This window comes from Lasioglossum baleicum, chromosome 10, assembly GCF_051020765.1.
Source record: "Lasioglossum baleicum chromosome 10, iyLasBale1, whole genome shotgun sequence".
NCBI classification, from domain to species: Eukaryota; Metazoa; Arthropoda; class Insecta; order Hymenoptera; family Halictidae; genus Lasioglossum; species Lasioglossum baleicum.
In genome coordinates, this window is record NC_134938.1 from 693,960 (window position 1) to 718,805 (window position 24,846).

The 24,846-nt window shown below is 44.2% G+C and overlaps 1 protein-coding gene across 10 annotated transcripts in view; it reads right to left on the reverse strand.

Annotated features, from left to right (window-relative positions):
* The window catches only part of LOC143213187 (glutamate receptor ionotropic, kainate 2), a 148,144-nt gene that overhangs the window by 53,653 nt on the left and 69,645 nt on the right, over positions 1–24,846 (reverse strand). For all 10 annotated transcript variants that reach the window (XM_076432824.1, XM_076432828.1, XM_076432826.1 and 7 more), the window contains 3 exons: positions 12,121–12,296; positions 11,245–11,298; positions 10,999–11,163 (listed from right to left, as the gene is read on the reverse strand). In XM_076432824.1, the coding sequence (XP_076288939.1) occupies positions 10,999–11,163; positions 11,245–11,298; positions 12,121–12,296 (395 nt within the window). The remainder of the gene's footprint in view (positions 1–10,998; positions 11,164–11,244; positions 11,299–12,120; positions 12,297–24,846) is intronic.

Genomic DNA, 24,846 nt, shown 5'->3' on the forward strand with positions numbered 1-24,846 from the left:
AACGCAACTTTGAACTATATTCTTAATTTTTCGCAGACGAAAATATTAAAAATCTGTGCCGCCTGAAATGAAAGATTCTTTTTACACTCAAACTAGAAGGTACCACTTACATTGCGACGTTGGTTTTTTTTTTGGGCATCTCAAATATTTGTCGAGTTATAAATGGTTAAAGTTGGCCTTTCAACGTAGAAAGCAAATTGTTAGAAAAATGAGGGTGAATTAGTCTACGGAGCTCCGTGAAAATTGAAATACATTTTCCTTATACGAGCGCATTATCTGGGAACCTTCTCGTGAAACAGCTCTCACGTTAAACACACGAGAATATTTTAAACGCGAATCATGCTCGCTCTTTCAGCTCGGTTCTCCGGCGCGATGAAACTTTTGCATAAGAAGGCCAGTTCAAACACACAGGCCACAAAACATTGCGATTCTGTTCTTTCCCTGTGTACAGTACGGATTGTGTATTTTTAAATGTTTGTGTAATGTCTGTGAAACATGTTACTCGCGCGTATGTTCGCACGAGGTTTTCGCGAATTGATGGTAATTATGTAAACGATGCTTCGTGTTGTTAAATTCGGCCTAAATGCAAATAATTGCACGCACTGCAAAATCGAAACGGTGTCGAATGCGATCGCAAACAGACCACCGAAACCGATATACATACTTGTTGCAATAACAAATTGTCAATGCGCTAAAATTAATTAAGAAAATACGTCTGCGAAGTTCTCTTGAAAAAAATATTTTCCATTCCAATTCACCGAGTTAATTACCGAGTCGTGCGGTTAATTACCTGAAAATAACCGGGTTTTTAAAGACCATGAAAATTCCTACGGGCGCTGAAGTTTCCAACTGTGGAAACCGAAGGGAAGATCGACGAACAGCGAAAGGAGTGGGCGAGTCAATTTATGGGGTAAACGATTAGCATAGAAAATTTCGAAAAAGTTCGAAAAAGTTAAACGAATGGAGGTAACTTTTTCTAAACCTTGTTTTTGGTACTTTGATTTTTTAATGGAACACTGCGTTGGTACAACGGTTTTACAACACGGTTTATTCGACGAATTCTATTGTGAGAATTTTTAACGAACCTACCGGAAAATATTCGTTGCGAATCGTGAATACGATTTTTAAACTAATTATTTAACATGGAATCCTCTGTTTCAATTGTTACGCTTCGAGATGAACAATTAGTAAAAATGTTTGTTTGTTCTTTGACGAGAAAATACTACGCTAGAAGCGAGAATCAAATTCTGAAGTTCCATAAAAATTGTAGAAAACATCTGAAGGATATCTATGCATTTATGAAAAAATTGGACAATATTTTAACGTTGTTTTTTAATGTAAAGAAATCATTACGGGATAAAATCAATTTTTATTTTATTCCTGCTTGTTATAATTAATGTACAACATTTTTATTTCGCATAAAGATCCGCAGCTTGGTGATGAATAAATAAATTCTATTGTTTCTAAAATACTGAATATAACCGTGCCATTTTCCATGTCCCCCTTCGCCTGTCACATTATTTACTAATTGAATTATAGGGGGATGATTTTAGCCGGTAATTCCGCCGACGGAAGATCTTTTGAATGCCGTGGTGGCTCGACACCTCGGGCTTTATTCCTCCCGACAATTTTCTTTTCTTTCGCCTTTTGGCGTCGCCGGGCGTTGATTACGAGCGAGCTTTTTGCGGGGCTAACCTGATCGTTTAACAACGGGTAAAAGGAACGTCAAGGGTCGGCCGGACAAATCGAAACCCGCGAAAGAATGGGGGATGGTGGTTGGATTTTTCGTGGATGTGGGGATGTGGATGTGGCGTCGTTGTCCTTGGGGAGTTTCAAAGGAAAACCTGTCCCGGGTAATTTCACCGTGACAACTCCTCCGCAGGAGCAACAAACAGGCCGGTCAGACGAGCAGGAGCAGCGTCTTCGTAGAGAATCCGAATAAACTGAGTAAAACAAAGAGTTGACAATTATGGATAGAGTATAGAATGAGTAGAAATATTAATGAATAGAGTACAGAATGAGTAGACATATTAATGAATAGAGTATAGAATGGAGTAGGAATATTAATGAATAGAGTATAGAATGTGAGCAGAAATATTACTGAATAGAGTATAAAATGAGTAGAAATTCGTGAATGTAATATAGAATGAGTAGAAACTAAATGAATAGAGTCTAGAATGAGTAGAAATTAATGAATGGAGTATAGAATGACTAGAGATTAATGAATACAGTCTAGAATGAGTAGAAAATTAATGAATAGGGTATACAATCAGTAGAAACACTAATGAATAGGGTATAGAATGAGTAGAAACACTAATAAATAGAGTATTGAGTACAGAAGGAAAAGTGTGTTCGCCAAAATGGAGTCCGAAAAAGTCGGACATCGTCGTAGCACCGTCTTGTCTCGCTTGATCTTCGAGTAATTCGCAAGGGAAGCTGCGGCTCGCCGTTCGCTTTAAATGCTAATGAACAGGCCGATCCGCGAAAACAGAATCCGCCAAGCGGAAGCGGAACCCGCGAATATCTGTCCCGACACGAGGGGAAAAATGACAGGCTACCGAAATTAATTTCAGGCGACAATTATTCCGCCGGAGTGGATCACGGATTAAGACGTCGAAGAAAGTTGCTCTCGGGTCCGGCCCACCTCTGACTACTAACTCGCAACTCGCGAAATTCGTGACGCACGACAAATGCCCGCTAACTAACCGACAATCCGTCTGATCTACGTCGAGTAAGCCTAGGACCTGCGTGATGGAATTACGAAATCTTCCTTGTGGAAACCGTAAGATCTTTACAAAAATTCGTACACGAACCTACCTTGGCTCATTTTAAAGCTTGAAGCTTCTACTTTCAAACTTCCCTTGTGACTTTTTTCTGCGACGCTTGTGGATCGTGTGGCAGTGGGAAGAAGCAGCGCGTGTCTAGGTTAGGTGTAGACCTCTTTCGTCGGAAGATCTGCTGATTCAAACATGTGTAGAAGGCTGGATATTTTTTTCACGGCTCAAAACCACAAGAGACTCGAAGATTAAAGCTTCCTCTTTAAAACGACTTCTGGAAAATCACTCTACGATTTTTTGACGCCGCTCTATTCCACTCTGGACGGTGTAAATACTGAAACGCATCAGAGACTGACTCTAAACAGTTGAGAAAGTAGATGATTTTGTAACTTTTGTTTCTTGGCGAAGAAAACTCGTACGGCAATCTGCCTAGGCTCGTTACGAAGCTTGAAGCTTATACTTTCAGTATGGCCAGTGGTTTTTCCTTACCATTTCTATGCATGACGTAGCAGAGGGGAGAATGAGGATGGGTCTTGCTGCGCGTAACAATGAATCGTTAATTACGTAGAACGTTGCCATGGTCGATTTTCCTTTCCCGCATCGTAGTTTCCGGTTTCTTTGTAACGATGAGTTTCAGCTGGGCACATTCTCGCGAAAAACGCACGCCGAAGGCTACAGCCGAATCGCAACTGTGCCTCTCGGCCAGACAGCCATCTCGTATAATTAAGTTATTCACGTTGCCGACTTATTCTTCCCTTTAAACCCGGGAATTGAAAACGCGAGTTACACGGCCGCTGGACGAGAGAGAGGGAGGGGAGGGGAGGAGAGAGAGAGAGAGTGGGAGAGAAGAGAGAGTAGAAACCGGAGAATTTCCAACGGTTAACAAAGCGGGGGAACAGGGCCGAGGGTTCGTCGCAACTTTGTGCCCGTGGCCTCGGACTTCGGCTAATTAAAAGCATGCTCCAATTAGCCCCGAGATAACAGGCGTGTGTTCGCGACGCAACAACTATGACAAGTTCCGGGCACCGGTCCGCCACCACGAGATTTCTGATAGCGTGTTTTCCAATCTCGCCGCGCTCGACTATAAACGATCCGATTAACTAAATTGCCGGTAATCCTCACCGGGAGATTTTTTCAGCCGAGGATTCGCCCGCGATCGCGATTTCCGCTTCGATCCGCCTGACAATAAACCACCAACAATTTCGGCACAGATTTCAGAAAAATCGCACACGACTCGCTCGACGCTTTTACACCGGGCTGCAGAGCTAACAACAATATATATATATATATATATATATATATATATTTAATATCGCGATTTATACTGCTCCACTTCAGTTAGAACGGTTTACTAAAATTCTCCTACAGGCGTTTGAAGAAGAAAAGTCACTCAAACAACTTGAAAGTAGAAGGTTCAAGCTTTAAAATGAGCCAAGGTAGATTGCCGTGCGATTTTTTTTTCCATCAAAAAAGCTACAATAGTTTAAACATCCTGAAGTTATGAGAAATTTTCCACGAATTTTTCGACGGAGCACAATTCGGATGCAGGTGGCCGAGGAGCCTAAGGGCCACACGTTTTCGAGTAGTATGGCAAAGCAGGCTTGGGATGTAAGCCAGCTACGGAATAACCTGTTAGACCGATCTCTGCCTCGCAGGCCGCGTTCCGGAGGATATAGACAGGAGAACGGGCTCTGGAAAAATAAACGCGCTTCAGGATGTGTCTAGCCTCTCCTCCCACTCTCTTTTCTCGTCCTCTCTCTCTCGCTCGAAGAGAGCTTGTTACACCGCGAACGATACTTGCATACTGATTCGCGTCCGCTATCCCGCTCTCCTGGAGCGCTGATCAAGGGAACGAAGACGAGGTTCCCGGCCGATTGGAAGTATCGGATGAACGAATTGAATTTAAAGAGGGCCGCTGATACGCGTTTCTTTCCCTACGAGATGGATCAAGTTTTTTCTCCACTGAAATCCATCGCGAACTTCCGAGTCTGTTAACCAGAACCACAAAACTCGCGATGTTTGCTACCGAACAGTCGATTCACAAGGTCGAAGACTTCAACGTTCTCTTGGCAAGACGATCCCGGAATTTCTAAACGAGCACGAAGCGTGCTTGTTACGTGTATATTCTTTCAAATTCACTAGAATATAGGTGTAAATGTGATTAAACCAACAAAGAAAATGTATGTACATTTTTTTAAGAACGTCGAACAGATTCCCGAGGTGAGTCGGAGTAACTTTTCCCTTTACGAAAATGCTCTCAGTGGCCTCGTTCAGAAGTTATTAGCGAAAAACACGGACCAATCGCTGCGCGGCAACGGTGAGCGGACTCCGCCCGCCGAGGCGGGGTCTGTCCGCAATAGCCGCGCTGATTGGTCCGTGTTTTTCGCTAATAACTCCTTAAAGGAGCCTCGGGGAACATTTTCGTAAAGAAGAAAGTTGTTTCGAATCACCTCAGGAATCTCTTCAACGTTTCCATAAAATATAGGGTTTCAATTATTCTCATTTGTCCACTGTTTTAAATCGCAGATACTTAGTTTTCATTCGAAATGTACAAAGATCCAAATCGTTGATCGTCACACTTTACTACACTTGCGGAAACATTTACCTAATTTCGCCCAGGAGCCGCAGCTCGATTACGTTACCACTCTAACAAATGCCAGCCATTCTTCAGCCGAACTAAGTAGTCGTCGCTTGAGGAGCGCAGTTCCGTCTTTCCCGACGCGAGCCATCGATCGCGCTCGAAACGGAACAGCTTTCCTGTTTGTTAAGAGAATTGTTAAACAACGTGGGATGTCCTCGGGAAAAATTTGTTTTCTTCCAACTTACATTTTCGTCCATTTTAAGCAAGAGGAATATCACGGAATAATGTTCGCTTGAATATTTACGGGCGCCATATTACGATACCCTCCGCGGTGACGGAAGTCCCGCGACGCGTATTTACAGTCGCGTGAAATTCAAAATCTAATAAGCGGCTTTTCAGACGCGTCGACGCAACTCCGTGTCGGAACGGGAGAGGGTGGCAAAGGGAAAAGGGTTGACGCCACCCCCGTTGAAATCCGTCGGTCGGACAACGGGGGCCAGACGACTGCCAGAGAGAGAGAGAGAGAGAAAGAGAGATGCCGGGTAAAATAATAAAACCTTCCGGCCACGAGATAGTCTGATTTACGGCGACAAAGGCGAAGGTTATCCCTTGTAAACCGCGAAGGGTGTTCGGTGATTCATTGGTTCAATGTTCGGATGTTGCCGCGGAAAACCGTCTGCTGGGAAAATTCTCGCTCTCCACGCCTCAGCGATCGATAGATCGACAATTTTCCAATTTATTCCAATTTTTTTCAACCGAGAAATCGCATCGTTATAATGGCCAGTTAATCGAGGCACGATTTCTTATCGGTACACTGTCTTCCCGGCAGGATAATCTCGCTGGAAAGCGAAAGGAAGCCGTGCAAGTTGAATCGCGTGACGTTCGATTGCTTGTGCTCATTTCACTAATTGGGTAAACTAATAACGGCGGCCGTTTCCCCGATCTCTTCTATCGTTTGTAATCTCCGCCATCCTAGAAAAGCTGTCGATTAAATGAATCGTGTTCCTCGTAAACGGTACAAATCATTCCAAATGGCCAAACCAGACGAAATGAAACAATTTCGACGATTTTTCTTCACGAAGTTACACTCTAAACCTAACCCTACGCTCTTTTTTCCCTCTGTATATTACGCAGAAAATAGTCACCTCCCACCGAGCCAAATAGTGGGGGAATGTCCCTCCCACCGTGCCAAGTAGTGGGGGAACATCACCGTCCACTTTATGGGAAGAGAATTAACAAAATTCTCCATAAAAATGGCTGTTTTTGTTCACGCAATATTGAATCCACAAACCTAACGAAAACCGACCAATTTTCGGCTGTTATTTCAAGGATATTGATAAAATAAAATTCGCGCGCGTTCCCTAAACATTCATTTGCCCGACGAGTCGAAAGACAATCTCTCGTCACGGGAAGTGTGAAAATGGATTTCCGCAAGGTACACAACCCGTCAAGGTTGTGAATTGTGCAGCGTTAGTGGGTGTCGCAAAAACAGAGAGCTACCCTTTTTGTTCCGCGCGTTGGGAACTGTGTACCGTATACATCTACGGTATACGGTTCGACATATTTCCGGCTTATCCGACCGCGTCAACGGTAAAAAGCGTTGCCGGGATATTTATCCTGGTATCTCTAACGCGTCACAGAATTTTTGTCAGTTAATAAACAGGCCGAACCGCGCGCTTGTGTGTATGTCCGCGCGCGGGAGTGGGCTCCACCCATTTCCATTTCGCAGATCGACGGCGCCGCGCGATTTATCCGCGAATTCGATCAATCAGCGTTAACGATAAAACGCGCGACGAATCTAGTTTCTAAATTAAACAAACTACCGAATGAAAAATGCCGATTGAAATTCGTTTTTCTGCGATCCAATAGCAGTGTACTTCGTTTGTTTCATTCAATTGGAAATTTTTAATTGGATCATGTGATATTCAGATTGTTAAATATTGCAAATTCAACGCTACGTTCCGGCGATTATCCGTAGATTTTCTAATAAAACAATTCGGAAAGTTTTTATTTGCTTATACGGTAAATCCTCTACAGGGTGTCCCAAAATTCCTTCAACAGCCGGAAATGAGGGGTTCCTGAGATCATTTTAATTAACGAAAATTATTAACGAAAAACACGGACCAAAAAAACTCTGCCCAGCGTGCCAACTGTCTATTGGCCGACTGTGTCAACTCGCGTCTAGGTCGCGCTCTGATTGGTCCGTGTTTTTCGTTAATAACTCGTAAACAAAGCCGCGCATGACATTTATGCTACGGAAAATGTCGCTTCAAATGACATCAGGAACCTCTCATTTCCGGCTGTTGAAAGAATTTTGGGACACCCTGTATATAGTCGCAAAAAGGCCGTACACGACAAACGCAAGACAAATATCCCCTCCACTCTAGTAACCTGATCTCGCGATTTTGCGGCGTGAGACGGAAAGAGAGGGGAAAGGAGCGTGAGTTGTAAGAAAATTTATATATTTTGCATAAAAATCCGCGGTCGACTCGCAATTATGCTCGGAGTCGGTCACGTGCTCGCACAATTTATCGAGTAATAACTCACTCGGTGAACCGGAGCTGTCGCGACCGATACAGAATAATTATTCGAAACAAAGCGGGACGTTAATTTCCATCGTTCGGACAGGAGCGGATAGCATTAAACGCGATGCATGCTTCAGGGCGGTTGCAAGCGGATACAATTAGGAAACTCTTTTCTCGACCGCCTGGATATCCCCACAACTCGTAAATCTTCTCGAGTTCTTTAATCCCGGCGACTACCGGTTGAAAGTGTTCCCTCATTTTTCTGTTCAAAGCTGTTTCGCGGATTTTTTCTTCCAAGCCCGGCCGGAATGATGTATTCGCCTCGCCGCGCCCGGAGTGGCGAGTTGGAAAAAGACCGCGAGGCTGACGACCGCTCGATTAAACCTCGAGCACCACTCCACCATGAATTTCTGCGCAGACATTCACTCGAGGGTGTCGTCTAATTCCTATTTTTAGAAAGTTTCCAGCCATTCGCGTCAGAAGTACTGATTGTCCATCATCTGTAGGATCTGGGATCTGTGAGGGCCCACTCCTGACCCCAGGCTGCGGACCCCGCTCATAGCGTAAGTGTTTGCCGGGATGTTTGACATATGTAGAAGCTCAGCGTCACCAATGGAAGACATATAGCGTGGAGTGAGAATGTCATGTGGCCCCCCAAGTGTCTCATTATCACCTGCTGATCAGTGCAGCCAGAACGGGAAAATCGAGAGAATACAGTTTACCCCCTCTCCGATAACCAGACCAGTCTACGGCGCGGGCACCGTGGTCTACGGTCTTAGTGGGGGACGTTGGAGTGTGCTCATGGTGCTGGAATGGGATAGGGCAAGAGGAAAAGGAGGAGAGTGAATGGCATCCGTGTGGATGCTATCTGGATGCACTGCTTCTGATGGATCCTGATGCACCGTGTCCAAAATAAACAATTGAACTCCAACCCCAATAGGACTAGACCGTCATCTTCGTCCCCAATCTCTGATTAGCCGCGGCGTTGAAACCGTGAACGCCTGTATCCGCGAACGCGGCGTCCCCGGGTCGTGGAAAATGCAAACGTGTGTCGGAGAGTTTACTCACAGACACCTTATTATTCCAGACAGCGCGGTTCGTCAAGATAACCAGATTCTCCGGGTGGAAATGTGTACGCGTCCCGACGCGACGCGACGGTTGCCGTCCGGCCGAAACACCCGGCTTTTTTCCGGCACGTTCCCTCGCCGCGCCCGTTATTATACATGCAAACACGCCGTGAAAAATTATAATAACCGCGGCAGGGACTCTCGATAGGAAGAGCGAGACTGAGGGGGGGAATCGTCGTCGCCGGGAATAACATTAGAGGAACCACGACGACGCCTCTTTCGCGGCTCCCCGAAATCGAATAAACACGCCGCGTTATGTGGCATATTCAAGTTCCCCGACGTTTACACGAAACTGTTCCTTTCTCGTCAGATACCAGAACACCCTCGGGGCGCTCCGTCGTCCCTGCTGAGAATCCACAGGCCGGCGAAAAATGCCGGAACTGTGTGGAGTTAATAGAGATCTCCTATTTCACTGTTTTCTACCTTCTTTGGAATTGGAGATACATTTTTTAGGGAACACAGAGGAGGTGCCGGAGGGAAGAGTCAACTGGGGGAAATCAAATAGTACTGGCCCGAGGAGTTTTGGAGAATACAAACATGTCGAGTATTGCTATGTCGTAATTGTTATGTCTGTGTGGTTGTTGAAACGAGTCCTATTATATCGGACAGCTTCCGCTTGGGTCCTCTTGTGATCAGCTACATCTAGCTGACTCCATACGGTTCGCTCATTGATTGCCGGTAAAAACGGCGAAGTTGCGCGTCTGTTTAAGCAATCGGTGCCGTCACAGTGCAGGATACAGTGCAGTTAAACCAGGCGTCTCGTTCCCGTGCCTCCTCATCGCCGGAACGAACTTGTTCGGGAGCGTTCGGGCCCATTGGCCACGGTTCCGGGCGCGCGCGCCCGGATGCTTTCAAATTATTTTATGGCTGTATGAAACGTTCGCTCGCTGTGTATATGTGTGTATATCGACGACGCGCGTCCGCGCGCTAACTCTAACGGTCCGTTTCCGAGCGTGCTTTTTCCTCGTCGCATTGTTTTACATCCACAGCTTGCGAGGGAGCCGACACGTGTTCCGCCGTTTTTCGTTGGCCTCGTTACTCGCCCGCGCTAAAGCTTTACTGATCAATAAAGTATCGCACCGAACGACCGTCCCGCTGTTGATCGGCGGAAACGGATATAATTTTTCGATATCTACGGATCGGGCTGGCCCCGAGTATAACCGAGAGCTAGGTGGGGCCAGGATTGCGCCAGTAGTTGATGCTTCACTGCTCGTCACTGTCTATAGTTAGATAGCAACCGGTCTAGGCAGCGAGGACTCGAGATCAGATCTAGAGAGGGTCTAGAGAAATTGGGTTTAGAGAGATGAGGGTCTGGAGAGATGGGGGTCTAGAGAGATGAGGGTCTAGAGAGATGGGGGTCTAGAGAGATGGGGGTCTAGAGAGATGGGGGTCTAGAGAAATGGGGGTCTAGACAGATGGGGGTCTACAGGAGATGGGGTATAGAGAGATGAGGGCCTAGAGAAATGGGGGTTTACAGAGATGAGAGTGTAGAGAGATGGGGGCCTAGAGTCATGGGGTCTAGAGAGATGGGGGTCTAGAGAGATGGGGGTCTAGAGAGATGGAGGTCTACCAGCTAGCTGATGCTTTGCTACCTATTTCTTGCAACTACCTCCAGCAAGACACCCACCCGTCCAAGGAATTACTGTCACCAGGATTTAGCTACCAACTTTGCTATCTATTGCTCGCAACTAGCTCCTGCAAGATACCTATCAGTCCGAGGAACCACTAATCGGAAAGGAGTACACCGAATAGTCGACGAGGATCGGGGCTAAAGTCTGGTAATCAATAAATCGCTAAGCCTATTTATCTGATCCACCATATCTGTTTCCGAGGTACATCTTCACGTTTTAGCTCAGCGAGCAGAAGTAAACTCGTCACGTTTCAACGTTGGACGGGTCTCGACGGCAGACAGCGTCGAATCGAGGCAAACATTTGATACGAGACGTTATTTGATCGCCGAAAGGTCTTGACTTTCACGTAAATCTTACCTGTATAACTCTCGATTTGTTGAGGATCGTATTCCCGGATGGCTGGTACCGCTCCATGTCCCTTAGTATACCGCGCACACCGACGTCCTCCGCGTCGACCAGACGGAAGGCAGTGATATTGACGAAATTGTACTTGAAGTCCTCGAGGTCGAAGGTCTCGATATCCTGGAAAAAGGAGCCGACTCACGACCTCCCTCTCTCATTTTCGAGTTGCCGGGGCTTCTCTACCGGCTCGAGGGTACTTACGAAAGTCGTGAAGAGATAATGGTACTTGTAGTCGTTCATTTGCAGCTGCAGGATCTGAAAGCAGCAGTGCGCCCAGATTTATTATACACTGTTTAATGTTATTCGTTTGTTGATGGCCCCCACCCCGATTCGACGCTAATTCAATCGCGGAAGCCACAGCGCTTTGAAGTCAAGTGGCACTCTGGCAATTGCAGCTGTGCTTCAACGGGTTCGAAAGAGATTCATGCGAAATTGTTGCTGAACCATTTCGGACGCTTTTCCGAGTCGAAAGAGTACCAACACAACATGGTTCGGAGCATGTTTGCAATCTCTATTAACCGAACTGATGTGCAGAAATCATTAAACAAGTCTAGAGAATACACAGTCAAAATTTCTAACACTGTAGCGATATAATCATATCCGAAGATGCTCCACCGAAGGGTTCGGATAAGAGAGGCTCCAATTAAACGTGGATTACTCGGTGAAATACGAACCGAACTGGGTCGTGTTGGGTATCATTTTACTCGGAAAAGAGTCAGGAATACATCAATAACAGTCTCCCGTACAAAATTCTCGAAAACAAAATGGCTGTGTTCTTTTTGCCACCTCGAAGTTCGCAGAAAGACATGAAAAACAGCGTTTCTACGCGATATAATCGACAGTTCAAGCTCGAAATTGCGATGTTTCAGACTGGAACTGTTGGGAGGTGGTGTTCGGATCGATTGAAACAGTAAAAATAGTGTGGCGGGCCGTTAGCAATCTGCGCGGCTCGCTTGGGAATAAATACGGCGCGGGTAACATCTTCGATCTATTTGCTTTGTGGACGCGTGTCGGGGTTATCGAAACCCGTGGAAAGCAGGCTCGCTGGATGGGATCGATAGACGAGTATGCAGTTACCATTCGAAGAAAATGATGCATGTGCTCCGGTCTGGTATCCACGATGAGATTCCGTATTTCCTTGCTTTTCATCTCGGAGAGAACCTGCCGGTAGGAATCCGGGTCGGCCTGCCTGAGGTTAACCTCGATCTCCCGAGACTTCGGCGACCTGACGAGCTCTCGTAGCTTCACCAAACCTGAAACGGTCGTCGTTGGCACGATTAACCCGTCGTCGTCGTCGTCGTCGCGTCGATTAAAGTGGAACCAATCATCCGGTTTTCCACAGTTCACCGTCGAACGCGTCGACCATTTTCATTTCTCCGCGTCGCGGTACATCGCGAACGATCATCCACAACTGGCCGCGACATCGCAAAACAAGGCGTATCGACTCGAAACATTCGTAAAAATTAACACACAGCAGATGATTCAAAGGCGCCCCGAATTCGGGAATTGCTGATTACTCTAACTCGATTCCGGGGGCGTGTCGATACGTGCGCTTCCAACTCGTTTGCGGTTTTCTCGGCTCGTCGTTATAGAAATCGATGCGCGCAATGCAGCAATGCAGCTTGTCAAAATGCAACATTTTTCTCGAGATTTTTTTTTATTACAAAACACCTGAAACACGACACGTTTCGCAGCACTTTTGCCTGTTCAGTTTCAACCTCGACTATCCGAACTACTGTCTCCGCACACAAAGTAACTCGATCTACAGCAATCTGTATACGGTTTAACTCGAAAAATCTAGCTAAATGACTGTTCTAGCATCTAGATGTTTCTCTGAAGAGTTCGGATAGCAGAGGTTCCACTTAATCGGGATTCACACGATCAAATACGAACCAAACTGGGTCGTGTTGGGTGTCATTTTACTCGGAAAAGAGTCAGGAACATGTTGGTGACCGTCCCATTAAGAACTAATTAAAAACAAAATGGCTGTGTATTTTTTTAGGATTAATGCTAGCGACAGGAGTGTTGGAATTGCTTTGTGTTCGCTTCGTTGGTGAAAATAACAGCAAGAATACGAAATGTAATCGGCGCCTAGTGGACCCGTGGACGTTCCAGTAGTTTAATTCGCATAACATTTGTGGTAGGAACGAAATAGTTTCTTGGTGGATCTTCTTGGCTACTATTAGGCCGGTCGTTTAATGGGACGGAAACCCGTGAATCGCGTCGCCCGATGAAATCAATACTTCCCACCGCCTAAGTAATCAAGGTATCATCTCGACTTGCGGGTCTTCCGGGGTTCGGGTTCGTTCCCTTTCAAGTTTCCACAGGAACTTCGTTGTCTGGATTTCTCGAACGTTCCCCGGTTTCTCGCAGGCTTAAGTCAATCTAATCTTTTCCGACAAATCTCGGTGGCGGGAATGGTTTTCAATAGATTTACCGGCGTTTAGCCGATAACGCCGCTACAAATCGCCACCCCCTGAAATTATTTCATCCCCACCGTGAATATTTTTCGGGAATTCTCGAGGAAAAATTATTTAGACAATTTTTAGTTTCGCGCATAGCCGAGGCTCTGGAATTGAAGTCTGTAAAATTACCGAATCGCTAGCAATGAATTATTAGACTGCGAAAAGTGATTACACGCGAAACGTAAAACTGTAATTCGATACAGAATCGCAATTCAATTATTGCTAGATTGCTAGACTGCGGATGTTTATGCAAATGCATATTTATATAGAAACCTGATAAAGCAATGGGACTTAAACAGAAATATGTTTTGCGATTAGAGGATTCCAAAAATATGTTTTTTATTTTGCACTTTTTGCATAATGCATATGTTTTGCATATTTCTCTTGAAAAACATATGCAATATATTGTTGCATATGTTTTTCAAAGCGAAATATGCAAAATATATTATTTACCGTGTATATGCATATCTCATGCATATATGAATCATTTATCTTGTTAAATTTATTTAATCTATTAATAAGCTTTTAATAAGCGTACCCGCTCAATTAATTAACAGAATTAAAAAAAGATTGATTTGAGTGTAAAATATTGGCTAAAACCTAGGGAGAAGAAACATTGTGGAATAGTCAAAGGAATAATCGCGCTCGATTAATTGCCGTTCGTCCGATTAATATTACATTTTGGTGGGTGTTGCACGATTAACGAGACGCGATTAATAATTCCGAACAATTGGAAATAAATTGTCGGGGCAAACAAATGGCCGTGCACGGTCCGGCAAATTCCCTGTAATTCGTAAAGCCGTTCCTACTGGTTGGGGGTGTCTATTTTCTTGTCACTGTGTGTAACGTTAATCGCGGGAGAAGGCGCAGGAATGGGACGGATCGATAAATACTTGAGTAAGAAACGTAATTTACTCGTCTCTGATCGGCGACCATAAAAGCTATTTGGAAAGTTATAAACGCGCAGTTTCATGTTTCGCGTAGCTGTCGGCTTGTTGATCGTTAAAGATGATATATTGTCCACGAAACATTTACCTATTCGGAGCGAGACGCCTCGAAACAAAAGACTCTCCTTGCTATTCCGTGTCGCGACGTTGTGTTCGTGGTCCCTGCGAATTTTATAGGAATCGTTTATCCTTGTGGAGAAAGCTCTCCAAAAAAAAATTCCTTCAACATCCGGAAATGGGAGATTCCTGAGATCATTTGAAGCAACATTTTCCTTTGCTAAAATGTTATCCGCGGCTTTGTTAAGGTAAGCTTGTAAGTTATTAACGGAAAACACGACTGTGCCAACACGCGTCTAGGTCGCGCTCTGATTGGTCCGTGGTTTTTCGTTAACAACTCCTTAACAAATCCGCCGGCGTCATTCTTGCTAAGGAAAATGTTGCTTCAAATGATCTCAGGAACCTCCCATTTCCGGATGTTGAAGGAATTTTCAGACACCCTGTATTCTAGAAAAATTGACGCTATTTCTATAAAACTCACCGAAATGGAGAATTAGCTCGATGTACAAATCTTTAACATAGACCTTCAAAAAAAAAAACATTAATAAATTTTTCTGAGGACGATCAAGTTCTCAAGTGACGATTAGCAATTTTATTATAGTTTTTGTTAAATAAAAGGAAGCGTGGCGAAGACGTTGTACATACTTCGATTTTAACGCAACAGAAACGATGTAACAAAATTCTCGCACGAGGCGCACACGTTACTCAGGGTATTATATTATTTCCATTAAATTAAATTATTATTTTCATTAATATCAAATGTACCTTAATACTCGACAGTTTTTAATTGGAAGACTAGTAGTGGGGAACTGGTGGCGAGGAAAACCACACCCAGGCCCGAACCACTGCATAAAATAAAATTGACTCGTTGCGCCACGTTCGACGTCGACACTGAAAAGATTCAATCCGGTTCGACTACACGGGTTCAACTTCGACTCTCAATCCGCAGGTGTTGAAACGCTTTCCCACCACGATTGCCGCCTGTATATCAATCCATCCACGCGAGTTCCCGAACTCGATCGTTCCCAGATCGCTATCAGTTCACCAAAGTTAAATGAACATCGTTCACCCTTCGAGATTCAATATGCCCTGTCCGAGGAACATTTGTCTTCGACGCGAAACTTGCACAGCTAAATTTGCGACGACGGTTTCGCGGAGCGTGGAAAAATAAGAGCGCCGGCATAAATCGTCAGGCTTTTTCTCTCCGCGTGCGAAGAGAATCCTGTCCCGATCCGTCAGGATTGTGTTTTTTCGTCGAGCCACGTCTGGGAAAGTTGCAAAGGATAAAAACGAGAACGCGGTAAAGACAGGAGGCTAAGTTCCGTACCGGTTTCGCGCGGGCTTTTCGACTGTCCCGAAACAAATGACCGCGTCGGTATTTACGTACTCTAATGACAACCACTTAGGATCGTGCCCGGAATGCCGATAACCGCCCCGGGGATGAAATATTACGTCGTCGTGTGCGGTGGTCGGAAGGAAGGAAGGAAGTCGTCCCTTTTTCTTCCCATGGCGGGCGCGGTAGAGTATCGGGACCCTCCCTCTCTCTCTCTCTGTCTCTCTCGGTATCCAAGGAAATTGAATTGCTTGAGTCTTTTCAGGGTACATATTTTATCGAAACAAGTGGATCGATAACGATGATAAATTGCCGGTGACAGCCCGTGCCGCTCAACTCTTTCGTATTACGCACCGCGGCGGTATCATGGTCATGGTTATTAGACGATAGTCAAGATTGATGGGGGTTGCATTGCGTCATCATCGCCGTGAACGATGCGGACGTTTAATGACCGGCAGATTAGTAGACTACTGTTTTCATGCGTTTTCGTTGATGAAAACGAACAAAAAAACGCTGTTTTTCCATGTTTTGATTGATGGAAATTGCACCCTCCGACTTTTCTGCTGTTGCTCATTATTTGATTTTTGAGCTACAGTCAGCGGCAATAATAAGTGGACACCCTTAAAAATCGCATAACTTTTTAGAAATTGGTCAAAAATACTTGAATATTTTTAAGATGTTACACCGGCTAGTTCGCTAGATAATAAGTAAACAAAAATTTGTTACGATTGCAATTGGTAGGAATTATACAAAATTTTTAAAAATGATGTTTTGTCAACGTTTTTATCTGGGCATGTAACGATAATTAAAAAAATGCGTTTCATAGATTTCGGTAACTTATGTGCATATTAAAAATTTCATCGAAATCGGTCGACATTGCAATGAGCTACGTAGGTTTAAAGATGAGAGCTTAAAGGGTGAAAGTCACACCCTTGCCAGAGCATTTCGCCCTTACGTGATCATCTTTAAACATTTGTAGCTCATTGAAATGTTGACCGATTTCGATGAAATTTTCAGTATGCATATAAGTTACCGAAATCTATAAAACGCATTTTTTAAATTACCGTAATAAATTTTTGTTTACTTATTCTCTAGCGAACTAGCCGACCATTTCTAAAAAGTTATGCGATTTTTAAGGGTGTCCACTTATTATTGCCGCTGACTGTACGACAATGGGCTGCTCTTTACTTTACCAGACTCAAAATTTCTGCCTTTCTCCTATAAATTATGATATATTTGGTATGTAATCCAGTAGATTTGTACCCGGGGCGGATGCAGGTCGAAGTTTCGATCCTGTAGTATCAATGGTTCAGGAGTTATGCTTGCTTAAAGTTGTGCATTTTCCAGTGTTTTTGACAGATAAGGGCGCAGCCATATTGGTTTGTAGTGACGATCGCGCGCCGCTTACCAAGCAGAATAATTAATTAGTAGTAATCGGCTCGCGATCGTCACTACAAAACGAATATGGCGGCGCCCTTATCTGTCAAAAACACAGCCGATTGCTCAACTTTAAGCAACCATAACTCCTGAACCACTGATCTTACAGGATCGAAACTTCGATCTGCAGGTTCTCCGGGTACAAATCTACTGGATTACATACCAAATACATAACAAGTTATAGAGGAAAGGCACAAATTTTGAGTTCGGTAAAGTAAAGTTTACCCCGACAATGCACTACGCACACGGATTTCTGCAGGAAGATCGGCAGTCTACCGATTAGGGTCTCTTCCGGATCGCTTTATGGGACCATTAAGGACCAAATAAGACGAACACCATGAACGTTTGACGAGCTCTCTCTTCGAGGCAAAGCGATAAACCAGAGACCTCTGACGTTTACAGCCTCGCTCCATGGGGCAATCGGTTGGCCCTTTACGATAACGTTGAAGTTTCTCGCGCACGCCTTCAGCCCCTGCTTTAACAGAGCGACAGGGCTTACGGCGATCTTTCATTATGGGGTGACGGGGATCATGCGAGAGTTCACTGAATCCCGATGTCTACGGCGATAACGCGAATAAACAAAGAGGATTTTGCTTTCAACTATAAATCCGGGGCGCACGGATTTATCTTTCCTTCGGCTTCCAGGGATACGCTTTCTTTTTAAATGCCATTCTCATAGTCTTTCGCAGTATGGCGTGAAGTTATAGCGAATATTAATAAAATTGCAGCCCCTTTATCGATAGGTGCCTTCGTAAAAAAATACACAACTCGTGCATTGCCTAATATTTTTGCTTGAAAAAAATCACACATATGCCCTGGATACTATCAAATACGTGGAAAAAATTCCAGTGCGAAAGGTCGAATAGTTTTTATGAAAAAAATTCCTGAAAATAGGTATTCGAAGATAGACCATCCCTTAAAGCGTGTTCGATAAAAAAATTGTAACTCGTGTAATTTTTAATATTTTGACTTGAAACAAATCACATATGTACTTCACATACCAGTAAATGCATCTGTAAATACTCGATGGAAAAGGTTCGACAGTTTTCCAGAAAAAAAATTCCCGAATATTGGCAAATTTTGCAAACAAAGCCGAACTACCCTCTGAAACACGCTGCATAAAAGAATTCTTGTACTTCAAATAACAACAAATACGTACGCGAAAAGCTTTTCAATTGTATCATTCTGTTCATATTCTGATTCTTCAGCGATTCCCATGCGAGCGGGGAACAATATTAAATGGTTAGTACGCTATCGAAACGGTTTGAAAAATGTAACAATGGAAATGTAAGTGAAAAACAATTTCCCGCAATATCGAACACGTAGTTGGCTAATAAAGGTTTACGGTTTTCGCCAATTTAAAATCATTCCGCATAACAGACTTATTCGAGTACAATAGCTGTAATTATACACGATCCCTGTAAATACACGTCGTCCTATTATATGAAAACTTTTGTTCCGAAATTATTTTCGTATTCGCATAACGAACATTCTGCACTGTTCTAATAACATTTGTAATTGAGTCCCTGCTGCTGTACCTCTATTTAGAATATTCATTTGAAACGTTTCATATCATTTATTATAAGGACTGTTAATTTACATTTGAAATTTAAAACGGGCTGCCTAGCAAGAATAATAAAAGGGTTAATGAAGCTCATGGCTAGGTACCCTCATTTGAAATACAATTTGAAAAACAATATCAGTGAAATATCAAAAATTGCTCAACTTCAAAATATTATAACTTCCAGAAAAAACGTCGCAGAATCTTCCCCCTAGTCTCATTTTAAAGCTTGAACCTTCTACTTTCGAACCCTATTGCTCCCTTCTCCCGACGAATTTTTTCTCATTGACATATACCGGGTGACAAAGTCAACATACTTTTCCGATTGAAGACCAAAAGTTTCACCCGGTATATAATGTAAAAAAATTGATCAGGAAAAACGAACAAAGGGGTTCGAAAGAGAAAGGTTCAAGCTTTAAAACGAGACTAGGCAGAAGATTCTGCGAGGTTTTTTCCGGAAGTTATAATATTTTGAAAAATGATCGTTTAATTTTGCATGGTATCGGCGCGGCGGGATGCTGCGGAGATTTCGTTTATCCGTTGGAAACACGCGATGGGGCACCGTAAGAATATTTCCTCGGCACGTTGTATACGGTCTCCAAGCACGATTCGAGGCCATCTTTTAGCTGCCGCGAGCGAATCGTAAAGAAGAGACAGCGTCAGCTCTCCATCCCAGTGATTTAGCTGCCATGCAGCGCGTACGTGGCAGACCGGATACATATTCCTGAGGTGGTGGTGGCCGCCACCGAATCTTACCATCTCTCGCGAGCACGGGGGATCGGGTTGGGGAACGTTACTTGCCACTTTCCCGACGATGTACCGGGAATCTTTATCGCCTGCCAATATCCCCAGCACCCGGAGACGCGAGTCTGCTTCTGACGGGAAGATTCCGCACGGTTTACAAGACTTTTTTACTTCCACCACCCCACTACCTCCTTAAAGCTTCGAATAAGCTCCGTCCGCGTCTGTATATCTCCTGCAAATCGAACGTTCCGCGAAGTTCGCTCGCGAACTCCCGGCGACGAATTGATCCCTCCGGAGGGGCCCGCCAATCTCGCGAATCCAGTTTAATCAATTTTTTCCGGAATATTTCTACGATTTACAATACAATTTAATTTCATTAATTTAAGGATTTAATTTAACAATGTATGTAGGTCTAGATTGGTCCTAGCATCGGTAATTCCCGTTAATTTAATGGAAAACTTTAACAGGCTACTTCATCGATCCGTTCGGATAGCAGAGGTTACACAATATCGTGGATTACTCGGGTAAATGAGATCCAAATTGCATCGTGTTGGGTATCATTTTACTCGGGAAAGTGTCAAGAACACGCCAGTGCAGGTCCCAGGCAGAAATAATGAGAAACAAAATGGCTGTGTCCATTCTTCCGGCTTGGTGCCAGAGGTGATCAAGAAATAACGACTTAGAGGCACGATTTAAGCAATATTTCGGACCTGCGACCGCCACGCTTCAAACTTGGACTGTTATTGACAACAATGTACAATGCAAAATGGTTGTACGTAATCCTCTATTTCGTCCGATAGACTATACAGCCTCTACAGTCTATAATAGAATTTTTACTTTTTATAATTGCATTTTTCAAACAACGCACTGTCCGTCGCGAATGCACATTCCAAGGTAGATTCAAGCAAATGCCGCTATAAGCAACACGCCATCGCAGTTCAGAATGCAACGCGTGGAAAGATGCGCGCCGTCCAGCTACAGGCGTCCCCATTGTCCGGAGTGTTTCGCGAGGAACGAATGTCGGGGAATATAAGAGGATCCCGAAGAAAGGGATCAGAGGGTAAGAGAGAACCAGTCGTGGAGGTTGTACAATGGGCGGTGATGGACCGCGTCGAGGGTTCATTCATGATTCCGATGGCGTAAAGGTGGCTGGATCCGGTTGCCAGAATTCGGGGGAGAGGGTGGGATGTACCTGCACCTTATTCCTACAACCCTCTCTCTCTCTCTCTCTCTCTCTCTCTCTCTCTCTCTCTCTCTCTCTCTTCACTGTCGATAAAGTAGCATGGCTCGCGGAATAATTTTTCTGCATTTTAGTCCAGTCGCCAGGTACTTTTTCAGGTCATTTGGGGGTACTCTGGGGAGTCGAATTTTGAGCCTTACAATGTAAGGGGTATACATAGTATGTAGATTATATGTACATGTGTTGAGAAACTAAAATTATGAGCCAAAAACTTGCAATTTCCTGCAAAATGTCACAATGTGTGGCTCAAAATGTCATTTTGAGAAACATATCCTAATTTTGAACACCTGTCTCTCGGTACCTATTGGGTAAAAAAATACGTTGGACCAGTGAAATTTGACCCATCGTTTTTGAGTTATATGCGAAATACCAAAAACAGGTAACAAAAATCGTGGTTTTTTCCCCCTCCCCAAGTTAGCACAGGGTCCTCGAGGTCGCAAAAACTCAGATTCGACTCCCCAAAGTACTCCCAAATGACGTGCCAAAATTTCATTAAGTTCGGAATACTTTCAAGGTAGACGCCCTTTTTTCGACCTGGCGACTGGACTATTTTAACATCATTAAATTCGTATGTGTTCTATGAGAAAACAGGATCAATTTTATGTGCGCATGCAATAAAAGATTCCATAAAATAAAAATGATCCTGGTTTATGTTGGGGGTGAATTGAGATGATACGTTCTCACACATAATATAATATATATTTGGTTAAATAACTTGAAACGCAAGATATGGAAATACGCGAGATAGAATGAGGAGATGACTCCGAGAGACGACGTCTCTTGATAGAGTCCGAAATTGTCCGAAATGGAACAGGATGAACGGAAGACCACATTGACTGAGCTCCTTCGGTGCGAAGTGGGCCACAGTGGAGTGGGGATGAGTCGGAGTGGGAACGCGTTTTTTTAAAATTTGTTTTTTAATTATGCATTGGCATCCAGTTCTGAGCCATGATCAAAGATTCAAGTCTACCTCATCGGGAAGTGGTTTAAAATTCGATTACAAGATTTGACGCATACAACAACTACAACAACAACACCAACGACGACAACTCGGCAAGCTAATATAAGCGAGGTAAAAAATGTCAGACGGTATTTTTGTGTCTACCAAACTGTGGAAAAAAATTTCTTTTCGTGAACATTCTACAATGAATTTCACTGATTTCCTAGAAACATTTTGCGAGACAGACCTCATCGAGATTACACACCTAAACAATTTATGAAAAAGCAAAATCGAAGCAGTTACGAGGTGAAACTAGCAGAAAATGTTCTTCGAAATCGTTCGACGGAGAACTCAGCGGGTCGCGTAACTTGATAGAGACACGGTGTCTCGTTCGCGACAAAATGTCGAACAAACTCCGTTCTCCGATCACCGTGGGGAATTTTCAACAATCCTAATAACGTTCGTTATTTCACGCTGGCAGGGTTAAGCGTCGTTGCATCGGCGCCGGGCGTTCTGTATTGGGCCGGGACACGCTTTGGAAATTTTCTGCTGCAAACTATAGCGAGAAACGCGAGTTGGGCGGACACCCTCGTGCTCGACGCGTCTTAATTTCACGGCTCTCGATCGTTCGCGCCTTATTAAAGGGGGCCGAAAGTGTTCGCGTTAAAAGTTTTCCACCGACCCGACGACACCGGTGGAAAACCGGTTTTCCCACGGATTACCAGAAAATTTACGGGGCCGCCTTGCTGTTTCGCTTCGCGGGGGAGAGCCCATTCTTCGGAACTGCGGGACCAGCCCCGTCGGGAGCCGATACTTCTTGTTAACGTTCTAATTTCAACTTCGCCGGGACGACCGCGAACAAAAGCGAGAAACAGAAAGACGCCGGATTCGCGCACAATGAACTTAAAATTCAACCGTGCTCGGACAAGAGTCGATTCGGAACGAACTCTTTGTCCTCGACGGAACCGAGCAAAAATTTGGATCGTTGTTTGTGTAACAATTGAAATTATTATATAAAGATGCTTTCATTAGAAACCGTTCAATAAATTTCTTTATTCGAGCACGTATTATTATAAAAATTGTGAAAAATCTGAATAAATTCAGTCTCATAATTTTTATAAAACAATACATATACCGGGTGAACCACGAATCGTGATCAGTAGAGATTACTCTGTTATTACCAGTCCGATCGAAAATATTTTTATCAGCTTTTGCATGGTTTCAAGAGAGCTTTAACGTGGTTACAAAAAATTTTTCCCAAACTTTTTTTTAAAATGTTTTTTCAAGGTCACTTTGAATGTTTTGCAGATGAAGATATAATTCTTTTACGCCTATTTGTTAGTGGATTTCAAGGCGAATTCAGGGACGTATCATAACATTTAAAAAATTGCAAAAATGATTGCAAAAAATTTGCTATAATCACGTGCAAGTTCTTTTGAAACCATGTGTAGGTTCTAATCACTGAAACCGTAAAAGGGGTTAATTAGACATGAATTTTACTACCTCTCAAAACAGGAATAATATTCATAATTGCGTTCCAGTGTAACGAAGAGGAACAATGGGAAGATGCCATACACAGGAATTACGAACTACAACAAAGTTCTAATCACCGAAACCGTAAAATGAATCGTATGGCAAGGGGCTCATAAAATATGAATATTACTACCCCCAAAAATGCAATAATATTCATGATTGCGGTCCAGGGTAACGAAGAGGATCAATGGGTAGACGCTATGAAAATTGCTGAGCATCGCGTAGCGAAAGATTGACTACACCAGCTACACACGGGTCCGAGTCTTTTCGAAACAGGTGAAAACGGATTGAACTGGCTCGTAATTCTTTGGAAAATCGGTTTTTCCTGTTCCTTGTGAGTCAGTCGGTCGCCGGGCGGTTTCGAACACGGTTCGGGACGTGTTCCGTTTCGGGGGACCCCGCAATGTCCCGTGGCTACACCGCCCGACTGGAATTGAAAGTGGAGGAAACACGGGAATTCCGGAGCCCCGGTAAATCTCTGGGGGAAATCAGTTTGGCAAGCAACGGGCCGGAGTCCCTGGGTTACTGGTGTTCTAATCGGCTTGTAGGTGTAACTTTCGCGAACCTCCGCAAATAGATAAGCTAGTTGGTAAAGGCGGTTAAGCCCCGGGGATGTTTTCATCGGTGGACGGGTTTAAGTTACAGGGAGAATCGAGACTTTCGAATGGTAACGAGATTCTTCGGACCGAGTCCCATCGCTATTCACTCGTTTGACTTTGTGGCAGCGCAGCGTGGCTTGATCCTGGATAATGGAGTTCCTAGTTTCGGATCGATTTCCAAAAATGTCTGTTACCGAAACCATCTGTACCGTATCACAGTGTGCTTTCCTTTGAAGATTCTTCGACCGAAGGCTTGTTGATCCTCCCACTTTGTGACAGTGTGTAAATTCCTAGTGGTTTCTGGTTTCGGACCTTAACATCTAAAATTTCTGATCGACTTCGTGTGCTTAATCGCGGAATTTTCCAGGTGCCATGCCGCTACAGTTCGCCCACAGGAACCTAGTTTACGAGACACACCCCCAACGCATTTATAATTCGGAATTGGCACCGTTCGTGCCGTCTGACGACGAATACGACATTTCCCCTCGCGCGCACGCCGCCACGCCAGTGACAACGGAGTCCTCGAACCCGTTGGACGAAGAGTCACGTTCATTGCGCACGAAATGCAGCAACGACGCACGTGCTCCAACAATCTGTCACAAGAATATTCCGACGAGCCCACGTACCACGCAAGCTTATGGCGGATGATTTCTCTTGCACCTGCTGTAATCCCGGCGCGGCGGTGGCGAATCTGCTCGATCAGTCGATCGGCGACATACGTCAAAGTCGACCGTGCACGTGACGTTTCGAGCGCATTTTAAAACAAGAGCCACGCGAAACTGAAAATCCTCAACTTCTTCCTCAAGGTTTTCACTGAATTGTTCGGCGCAGGAATCAATTCTACACCTTTTCGAATGGATTCGAATTCAGAATTCAAGTACAGTAAATCATCTATAGTCGCAATAATGCCGTACACGATAAACGCAAAAAAATATCTCCTCCACTGT